General features: G+C 37.6%; 1 protein-coding gene and 1 long non-coding RNA gene across 3 annotated transcripts in view; one reads left to right on the plus strand and one right to left on the minus strand.

Annotated features, from left to right (window-relative positions):
- Nucleotides 1-11716, minus strand: part of Syn2 (Syntrophin-like 2) — a 102259-nt gene that overhangs the window by 17544 nt on the left and 72999 nt on the right. For both annotated transcript variants that reach the window (XM_022083572.2, XM_022083564.2), the window contains exons 3-4: nt 1467-1626; nt 388-513 (exon numbers count right to left, since the gene is read on the minus strand). In XM_022083572.2, coding sequence (XP_021939264.1) covers nt 388-513; nt 1467-1626 — 286 coding nt within the window. The remainder of the gene's footprint in view (nt 1-387; nt 514-1466; nt 1627-11716) is intronic.
- Nucleotides 4794-7405, plus strand: LOC110839420 (uncharacterized). The gene is made up of 4 exons (XR_015535569.1): nt 4794-4856; nt 6219-6297; nt 6805-6858; nt 7291-7405. It is a non-coding gene; the product is annotated as an uncharacterized LOC110839420 (long non-coding RNA).

An 11716-nucleotide genomic window follows, 5' to 3' on the forward strand; every position in this document is an offset into this window, starting at 1 on the left:
TGAACTTTATCTATGAATATCTTTGCTTATACAAAAATTATTAACCCCTTCATCTGAAGTGTGGTAGATGAATACAGCATGGCGATGAATCAGAGACTATAATCAGATTCTTTTCTTAAATATATTTTTTTCCCAAAAGTTAAAACATTTTTAGCACAATGATAATATTTTTTGAACTTACTGTAGTATTTTAAAAATATCTATCTCCAACAAAACAAAACACATAAATGAAAATAAATTTTATGTATTTTGTTCAAACAGACTCTTGGAGCAGTTCCATGAATTAAAATCCATCATGTTTCAAGAAATATCCTGTAATAATGAATGCAAATCATTAAAATATAAGAAAGTGAATAAGAGGATTATTTCCTGATGTTTACTACTTACAGTTTTTTTGGAGGAAAGGTGTGGCTGCCCTGTAATGTTTTACAGTCAGCATTACAAGATCCCCAGCATTGCACAGGATGTTGACTGCGTCGTCATGGTTACAGGAAGTGATGTACTCCCCATTGACTAAAAGAGTGACAAAATTGAATTCAATTTAGATTATTTTAAGATGTAAGCTGATGTAAAGAATTAATCAGAACGTTGCAACGCTTTTACTTAAAATATACCTGAACTTTCGTGTTATGTGAGCAACAAACTTCTTATGACTTACAAATGTCATTAGACAGTAATTATCATATAGCACAATCCGATACTCATGTTGTAGTCTTGTAGAACCATTTTCATATACAGTAATACTCCGATTAGGACTCAGAAGACAGCCATCTTGAGACTCACCGCCCCGAAAACCTCAAATCCTACAATATTTTCACTGTCAGCGAAGTGTGTGAAACCCTTGCTTTATTACAAATGTACGTATGCTATTTTTCTATTTAACTGTCAATATCCACACCCAAATATCTGACTTCCCCACGTGTGAGTGCATCAGAAATGGTCCTGCTTTGATTACATGTTGGATTTGTCAAAGACGTTTTACGTAATGCAATCCATTCATTACTGTTCTCAGGCTAAATATTGTTTCTTTATTAATCAATTATATTCAAGTCATCTTATCTGTGCAAGTACTGCTCCTTCAAGGCCTAATTTGTTATGTCAGTATGGCGACTAAAGTTAGTGATGGATAACAGAGGTTCAATTCTTGGCGAAGGCAAAGACTTTTCTGTTCACTACCACGTCCAGGCCAGCTCTAGGGACCTCAGAACCTCATATGCAATTAGCATTTAATACTAGGAGAGCGAAAATGCCCATTCACCTCTGACTTGGGCCAAGGTTAAGGATGCCTGGAGCTGTACCTCAACTATCTAATATATTCAAGGTGTCATGCTTAATTAGGCATAAACACCTTTCAACTAGATATAAAATGTTAGTTTTCAGCTGATGAAATGCTCATTAAACATTTACAATTCAGAGTCACTGAGAAATTCTGAGGCTCGTCACTCAGACACAGCCCAGCAGCTAACCTTTGACGATGGCGTCTCCCACAAACAGTTCACCTGTCCGGTCCGCTGCTTGGTCCTTGAATATCCTGGAGATGAGTATTGGCAGTTTGTGCTCTGCGCCTCCTTTGATACTCAGCCCAAGGCCTCCCACCTTCTGCCTCGTCACGCTCACAATGCGCTCCTACAACACATGCAACATGTCGCTCATTGACAGTATATCAAAGTGGACAGGATATTTCATTCAGGCTAATATTTCTCTTAAGCAGTTTCATGGGATCTGAGTACTTCAGCTGGCATTGTAATCCTGGGGTCCCGGGTTCGATTCCCGTTCGTGCTCAGATTTACAACTTGTGTTGGGCAAGGCCGTGGTCTAGGCAACACGGAGTTTTCCTCCGTGGCTTCCCCGGTTTCTCCGTGGCATCCCAACAATTACTCCATACTCACAAAGAAGGCAATGGCAAACCACTTCTGTATCACCTGCCTAAAACATATATGAACAGGTCCCAGTCTGAGAAAAGGATGGAAGGATCCTGTTCATAATATGTCGCCAACCTCCTGCAAAGGAGACTGCGTAATAAAGAAGAAGAGTACTTCAGGCACCAATGGACATAACCGGGGATTCTCTTCACCTCCTTTCATCTGAAGAAGGAAGCAGAAACAAATTCCGAAACACTGTGATTTTAATAACACCTACAAAATCAATAACGTCTTAAGAACACAATTAACATAGTATGCAAGAAATCTTCTCACTTCGAGCATTATATTTCCTCTCTGTCAGCTATAGCACGCGTAACTCTTTGTAGTGTCTTATCCCTACTAATGTCAGATCTGTAAGTTTTGGTTTCTGAAAGTGGATAATAAAACCCAATTCTCATTATGTTCCGGTTCTGCCAGTCCCACGCACTTTCATGAAACGTGCCTGCCCACTTGTTGTTATCGCCAATTCCGTGTAAGTGGGCCTAATAACTATACTTTACAAAGAAAGGCAAGTTCTTGTGGTCTACGTCAGTAAAGATAATCCTATCTTCGTTATGTTTAATTCCCTGCCATGCATACCTAACGCCAATCCAGAAGTCGTGAAAATTTCTAAGGTTAAATTTAATGTAGCCCTATTTAATAAGTTGGAGTGCTCAACTTCGGTGAGATAATAAATCTCAGTAAAACATTTTAGTTCTGAACAAGTAATTTCTTTTGTATAATGTATAGAATAAAACGGCGGCCAGCGTAATTTACTTGTTACTTAAACTTAACTCCCAATTTGATGTAGATTAAATAATGAACCACCAGATCTAAGAACGAGAGGCCGATTTTAAATACTTATAAATGATACACGAGACAATTTCATATGTTACAGGTTACAAATATGATGACAGTGCATAATTTTCAGCTAATATCTGGCGAGATTAACGTAGGTAGTTAGTTCCTGTGGAATTTGGAAACAAAGTGGGTAACTAAAGTGAATAGTTAGCCTATTAATCTACAGAATGTCCTACAACAGAATGACCATAGCTTAACTATGTTCTCTTGGAATTATTTTGAGTCAAAAAGTTCAAATAACCGTGGGTACGAGCTGCAACGGTTTGTCAGAAGAATTCTGCTCACTCACTATGCATTGGCTGTTTGCTTATCGGACCGGATGTGCTTGAAACCGGTTCATACCTCTGCCCTATTTGCGTTTCCTACAGGAATAGCTGCCGTTCATACTGGAAGATTGTCCTCTGCTAACCAGGCAAGATGGCGAACATCCTCATTTTGATAGGCAGATGACTGCAATTTTAAATCAACAAATTCCATACCACTGCATTCGCCGAGGTCGTCCAGTACCTTGGCCAGAAAGATCACCAGATCTTTCCCCTCCGGACTACTTTCTCTAAAGTCACGTGACATTCCTGGTGTATACCATCAAGTCAAACAGTACGGCTGGGCGGTTGATTCAAATAATCAAGAATTAAACAATAGAAAGCTACAAAACTAATGGAGAACTGAGAGTCAGTCGACGTTTCTGTGCCGCGTATTAAAACGGCTGTACGCCTGCTTCTGTTGGAAGTTTGAGTCAATTATCTGCTCAGACAGACAGCAGCACAGATTCTATAGACAAAACTGGAATCTAGCAACACGCGACAATTCACAATATAGTAATCAGACAGGAAGCAACACAAATTGTCAGCAGCAGAACAAAAACATTTTCCAACGTTTCAGAGGTTCTTACGGCCTCTATCATAGCGCACCCTGATGATGGAGGCAGCAAGGACCTCTGAAATGTTGGTAAACTTCTACCAGACCACTCGGCGCAACAACCCACAAGACAGGCATCTTCAGACTCACCGCAATGAGAATCTCAGATCCTACAACATGACAGATGTATTACAGTAGTGGCACTAAAGTGTAAGGACCAATATAAAAGAATACTACGCCACAAACCAAACGGCCCAGAAAGCAAACACATTCGAAATCTACAAACAAATTCTGAAGCTATAAAACCCACAAATTACCATACAATAGCACAAGACCTTGTAAGAAACAGGCGAAAGTTAAGTTATCTGCAATTGTCGATAACTGACAAACATGAGTTTCACATTACGCGTATTCCGTTTAAAAAAATTGTTACCTTATTGTCTTCAAACGATAAAGCTATTTTATTCCTACCGCCTTTATGGTCCAACTAATTTCCTACAAAATGGACACAAACAAACAAACGGACCCTAATTAAAGCAACAAATGCTCATATAATAACGTTATTTCAACACAATTCACAACTAAAATCACTAATTATCCACCATCATAAACTAAATTATATTCATAAAGACGCCATTTTCAACAACTACAAACGAGAAATTAGTCTTAATATAAGACCAGAAGTTACCTATTTGTATGATTCTCGAAAATACACTAGACAATATCCGTCCGCCCGTCCGTTTTCTCGTTGTGGCAGCCCTGAATTAATCTGAGACAAGATGCTTCAACTTTTTCTTACTTATGACAATTTAAGGGCGGTTAGCTTAAGGACATAAGTAGACTTTTAAGTGTTTCTTTTGAGCGCTTTCACAGATTTGGAATAAATCACACGCACGATACTCTCATTTTTGCACATATTACAGAGCCCAAAATCTCACTAAGCAAATTTATATCCGCCACGCTGCTTAAGACTTAAACGAACTAAACTGATCTGCTTCAAACACCGTTCATTTGGAGACGTAAGAGTCCACCATAGTAGCAGAAACTAGCGTACGATTCCAAAGTCTTTTAACCCGCTTTTACGTGAATGAAAGTGCGAATATAAGGCGAGTTTTGTCACCAATTTTAAATAAGAAAGTCAATGATAAGAATATTAGTATATATACAGGGAGTAACACATAAGAAGGATACAGTCACACACTTGAAGACATAGACATCTTCGATTAAGATACTATAGTAAGTATATTGGACTTTAATAATTATAATTCAATTCATTTATTTTAGTGTTTGCGAACAGCAAGAAGCCAATAGCAGGCAAACACTGATAATACATACAATAATAATAAAAAATATTGCACAAAAATATTAACTAAACTTATACATATACAGTATTAAATATAACAGCCAAATACAGGCAAACCCAAAATAGAAACAGTATTATACACAAAGAAATATAAATAAAAACAAATAGTAATAATATATTATTTTAAAACGTAGTTGTCAACGCTGCAATAACGGCTTTAATTTACGCAATTATGTGTTATCTACAGGTAGGAATCGGTTTACGCCGGGGTTAGGTTCCTGATATTTCCGGCGTAAAATAAAGCGGCGTAAATTAAAGCAAAAATATGATGGGAACATATGTAAATACATTAGGTTCCGTTTCAAGATTTTCAGTAATCAAGGCAAAATACTTGAAAAATGTTTTATTTTATGAAATTTACGTATTGAAAATTGTATAATGTTTAAGAAAAAGAAATAAAATTTACTTCTTTAAGAACGATAGAATAGATGTCTGTTTGGTTTTCTTCTTTTCTGATAATAAGTTATAGTAGAACTGTATCAATTCCTCTCTTAACGTTTGAGCTCCGCTCCCAGTTGGGGTCGTTGCATTTTATTTTCCGTTTTCTGTTTAATTATTTGCATCTTAGGCCGTAGTTTATCATTCAGAATTATAGTTTTATTACAATGTAAGTTTTATAACAATGTCGGGACCATCTGTGTCTAGGAAGTCGGGCATCATGACTCATCACCCCCTCTAATGAGAGGCGCAAAAGTGCAGCGGGCGTAAATTGAAGCGGCGTAAACCGAGTCCTACCTGTATTTAATTACTATAAGAACTACTACTGTGACAGACATGAGAGAGATGGGAAATGCAAAATATTTTAGTAAAAAGGCAGTGGGCGAGTTATCCTTCGGCTAGGGTGACTCGCCCATTAACTTCATACTAAAACATAGTGAAATCTTTAATACCACTTATGTTGCGTCGTTTAATTACGCGCAAAATTAGAAATGGCGAAAGAGTAGTCAAGTAAAACAACAGGCAAGTTCTTAATTGATGTTAGGAGTACAATTTCTTGAACTTACAGTCAAAAAGTCTAAAGGACACACGTTCGAGAATGTCGGCATTCAGAACGTTCTACAGTCATTTTTAATATTTCTTATTTGCCGCTATAACTTGCCCCAGGCACTTCCTACCAAACGGAAAGGAATAATGGTAATAACCGTCTTGCAAATATTTTCCATCTTGTAAACGTTAGACGCTGTAATGTGTTAGACAAGATACAAATTGTTCCACCTAATGATGATTCTTTTCAGGTCACCGTTCTACCAGACCAGACTCATGATGAGGGCTTTCTTGTGTTTTGTTTTCTTCTGCATTGTACTCATTGCTCAGGTAAATAAAGAACAAAGTCCTGAACATTAGAAATTATCGGTAGGATATACACGCTAATATTCCCGAATTCTACCCCTGTTTTATTTATGCATACAACAGTGTCTATATGTAGAGTGTCACAAAAACATAGCTAATATTCCGTATTATACTGGGCACACATCTTTCTGAGAAATCTCAATGTTAGCTCAGTAACTTATTCAAACTCTGTCTGTAACCACACATTTTATCATCGATTTGTAATACCATCATGTTAATTCTATTACATATTTAACGTACGTAATTAAATAAGCGTCGTTATTAATCAGACTTCCACAAGAGTAACACTGCCCGTGAGTAACCATAACGCAACATACACACTGCGTGTTAAGGCAGGAATTCATTTCTTAGGGTTTCCCCACTTTGGAGAAAATAATTATGCCTTTATTGAATGTTTTGCCGATGGAAAGCGCAAACCTGAAGATGCCTGTTCTGCATCGAAGGAACTGTAAATGCTCTATACTGTTTCAGAATTCGCTGATGGTAATGGCAGAGCCCGAACCAAAGCCTGCAGGAGGTGTACATGTGAGTATAAACCATTTGCACTCATCTGTTGTCACAGAAATTCCGTTTCGATAAATAGGGGCAGTAACAAAAAGTAAGCTGACAGGCTCTCAGGCACCCAATTTATTAAAGAAATTAAATTCAAGTTGCATTCTAAGCACAACTGCCGCTAGGTACCAGTTTAACCTAGACTATACGTAACACTATACAGGTTCAATATAAGCCTTATAATTTTCAAATTTAAATCATAAATCTCAAATCCATTACGACTTAATTTTACCTATGAGCATATTATACAAAAGATCATGTCAACATTTCTACCGCAGTGAAAAGCTGAAATGTCAGAAAGGAAAGGATTTTTAAACGAATGTGATGAACCAGTGGCAAGTGTCGAACACGGTTCCTCGTGTTTAAGACGAATATGTACTAACTAAAGCTAATGTTGTTTTTCAGGCGTCAAAATAAAAGGAGGCAGAAAGCAGGTGCCCATGCTTCGGGTAATACAAAGACAACAAGTCTTAATGTAATGTTTCATTGACTCAAATAAAGAGAAATGTAAGAAAGAAAAGCAGCACGTTATTTATCTAATTTCCTTATTTCTTTATCACGTATTTCCTTATTTCCTTAATAATATACATATTTGTCTATGTACTTATTTATAATTTGTAATTATAGCAGAAATACAGGTAGAAGAGTTTATCACTGGTTAAAAAAGTCCTACCAAATGTCTAAGAATATTGAGGAACCACCTGTCAGAAAGGAGGTCAAGGTTCATGAAGGACTGTAGAACCACCGATGACGAAGATGAATTATATTATAATTATAATTTGAGAACTGGTGTGCTTATTTGCCCTTCACAGCAATTTACTTACCGTCGGTGCTTGAACTTAAGATAAAGTTAGAGGCGTCAATATAAAATAATACTACGCCACAAACCAAACGGCCCAGATCGCAACTACATTCGAAATCTACAAAAAAAAGTCTGAAGCTACGAAACCAACAAATTACCATACTATAGCACACGGACCTTGTATAAAAACAGGCGAAAGTTAAGATATCTGCAATTGTCGATAACAGACACAAATTTTGGAATGTTCTTTATTGTTATCTCCACCATCATCATCGTTCTTCTCACACCATGTGGTAGTGTGTATATCGAAAAGCCACGTTCAAACTTACCCATTACACTTATCATTGTTCTATTATTTTATACTACGTATTATTTAGGGTTCTCAAGGTGGCGAGTACGGAAATGGCAGCCTTCTGAACTGTAGCGCCGTGTAGTCTGGCAGAATTTTTCTAACGTTCCAGGGGTGCTTCTTGCCTCCGTCATCAACACCCTGATGATGGAGGCAGTGAAACTGAAGCAATGGTCGTTTCATTAGAAGTGAAAACTCAATAGAGGAAACACAGAGTTCGAAGCATTATACTACGTTCCAGCGTTTTTTGGCCGCTGAACTTTGTGAATTGGAACATTGGAGCGAATCACTTATGAGAAGTTTGCTTGAAGGAATGGCAACAGGCCGCGTACAGTACTCCCCAAATAAAATATCACCATGCTATGTAACACAGGAAAGTCGATTTCACTACACTACGTATCACTAGAAAATTAATAATGCAGAGAGTATTAGATAATTTTATCTTCTTCACAACTCTTCGGTCCTCTTCCAATTCTTCCACTCCTCACAGACCATCGCCTTCTGGCATATCACTCGACTCATCACTACCGCTGCTACTGTTTACTCTATTATCTTCAATTAAATGTGTTAGTGACAAAGCGTGACTAGGCGTCACCACTTCTAAATGCGTGACGAGAGCACACCTTAAGTGTTAAAACATCACCAAGATTTTAAAAGCGTGACAAAGCGTGACTACGCATGACGTACGGTAACGACGTCGCGTGATGTGGCCATAAGCGATGAAACGTGACGAATATTTTCAAAACGTTACCTAATGTAACAAACTAACCTAACCTAACTAAACATAACCTAAACTAACCTAACTTACATAACCTAACCTAACACAACCTAACCCAACCTATTCTAACCTAACCTGTCGTAACTTCATCTAACGTACGGCAAAATATCAAAAGTTTACCGAGCCCTACGCAACATAAGGAAAACGTACCGAGATGTGACTTAGTGACCACGCGTGCCCAAGCGTAACTAAACGTGACCAAGCGTGACATAGCGTGACTAGGCGTGACCTTCTATAAAGGCGTAACTTGAGATCACCATAAGTGTTAAAATACGACAAACCTTTGAAAAGTGTGTCTAAGCGTCAGAAAGCGTGACTATCAAAGTGGGGGACACAGGATACTTCATTCAGGCAAATATATCTTTTAAGCAGTTTGATGGAATCTGAGTACTTCAGGCACCAATGGACATAACCGGGGATTCTCTTCACCTCCTTTCATCTGAAAAAGGAAGCGGAACCAAATTCCGAAACACTGTGATTTTAATAACACCTACATAATCAATAACGTCTTAAGAACACAATTAACATAGTATGCAAGAAATCTTCTCACTTCGAGCATTATATTTTCTCTCTGTCAGCTATAGCACGCGTAACTCTTTGTAGTGTCTTATCCCTACTAATGTCAGATCTGTAAGTTTTGGTTTCTGAAAGTGGATAATAAAACCCAATTCTCATTATTTTCCAGTTCTGCCAGTCCCACGCACTTTCATGAAACGTGCCTGCCCACTTGTTGTTATCGCCAATTCCGTGTAAGTGGGTCTAATAACTATACTTTACAAAGAAAGGCAAGTTCTTGTGGTCTACGTCAGTAAAGATAATCCTATCTTCGTTATGTTTAATTCCCTGCCATGCATACCTAACGCCAATCCAGAAGTCGTGAAAATTTCTAAGGTTAAATTTAATGTAGCCCTATTTAATAAGTTGAAGTGCTCAACTTCGGTGAGATAATAAATCTTAGTAAAACATTTTAAGTTCTGAACAAGTAATTTCTTTTGTATAATGTATGGAATAAAACGGCGGACAGCGTAATTTACTTGTTACTTAAACTTAACTCCCAATTTGATGTAGATTAAATAATGAACCACCAGATCTAAGAACGAGAGGCCGATTTTAAATACTTATAAATGATACACGAGACAATTTCATATGTTACAGGTTACAAATATGATGACAGTGCATAATTTTCAGCTAATATCTGGCGAGATTAACGTAGGTAGTTAGTTCCTGTGGAATTTGGAAACAAAGTGGGTAACTAAAGTGAATAGTTAGCCTATTAATCTACAGAATGTCCTACAACAGAATGACCATAGCTTAACTATGTTCTCTTGGAATTATTTTGAGTCAAAAAGTTCAAATAAACGTGGGTACGAGCTGCAACGGTTTGTCAGAAGAATTCTGCTCACTCACTATGCATTGGCTGTTTGCTTATCGGACCGAATGTGCTTGAAACCGGTTCATACCTCTGCCCTATTTGCGTTTCGTACAGGAATAGCTGCCGTTCATACTGGAAGATTGTCCTCTGCTAACCAGGCAAGATGGCGAATATCCTCATTTTGATAGACAGATGACTGCAATTTTAAATCAACAAATTCCATCCCACTGCATTCGCCGAGGTGGTCCAGTACCTTGGCCAGCGAGATCACCTGATCTTTCCCCTTCGAACTACTTTCTCTAAAGTCACATGTAATTCCTGGTGTATACCATCAAGTCAAACAGTACGGCTGAGCGGTTGAATCGAATAATCAAGAATTAAACAATAGAAAGCTACAAAACTAATGGAGAACTGAGAGTCAGTCGACGTTTCTGTGCCGCGTATTAAAACGGCTGTGCGCCTGCTTCTGTTGGAAGTTTGAGTCAATTATCTGCTCAGACAGACAGCAGCACAGATTCTATAGACAAAACTGGAATCTAACAACACGCGACAATTCACAATATAGTAATCAGACTGGAAGCAACACGAATTGTCAGCAGCAGAACAAAAAAGGCAATGTGGAGTGATGTAACATTAAATAAATACAACGTAAATACCACAGATACAGTGGTGATGGATGCACAAATTGGTAACAGAAATTACAATGGGAGCACCATTTATGAAACTGAATGTAATGTGACAGGAAGAATGAATTTTATATATTGTAATATCCCGAAAGTATACTTTAAATACATTAGTTTAGAAATATCTGCCGGATAGAAAACATTAATATTTTAAAAATTTGGATTATTTTTGTCACATGAAGATTTCTGTAATATGCTTCTTGACAACACACAATTTGTGCGTTATAAGAAACAAATGTAGAACCACTGAACATCAAATACGATCCTGCGAGAAAAACGCGTCTGACTGTTAGTCAAACGGACAGTGTATAAGTGATGTCTGTATATGGAATCATTTTATGCAAATAAGCCCGAATAACATTCGGCACGCAAGTTCACATATCAGACTTAATGTTATCGGTGTTTGCAACGCATTAACAAATATGATACTGTAGGTAAAGCCTAGTCGTATAATGTTCGTACAAATATTTCGTGAAACCTGTCATCTGGAACGTAAGTTAAGACGACGACCTACAGGCTTACTCGTTCCTTCGGCTAAATTTCAATGTAAAGGAACGAAACACATTTACGGTTACATATCTACTCGAGGGAAGATGGAAATCTGATGGGACACTAAATAAAAGTGTTTATATCGATAACACATACTTCTGAATCTTCAGATCACTAGATTACTTTTTGCTTTCGCGCTTAGGGAAAATTCTTTCCGTAATGTGTTTTTTTGTATTTCAGAAATGACTCTGGTCTGCACAGGCGCCACTAATGAAACCAACACACTAAGGCAGGCATCACGGCAATGCGGCACTAATTCAAATCCATTAATATTTGCTCATAAGAAACTTTACAAAGA

Source organism: Zootermopsis nevadensis, unplaced genomic scaffold (genome assembly GCF_977971745.1).
Source record: "Zootermopsis nevadensis isolate Lab colony 2312 unplaced genomic scaffold, Znev_1.0 Znev_ptg000017l, whole genome shotgun sequence".
NCBI classification, from domain to species: domain Eukaryota; kingdom Metazoa; phylum Arthropoda; class Insecta; order Blattodea; family Termopsidae; genus Zootermopsis; species Zootermopsis nevadensis.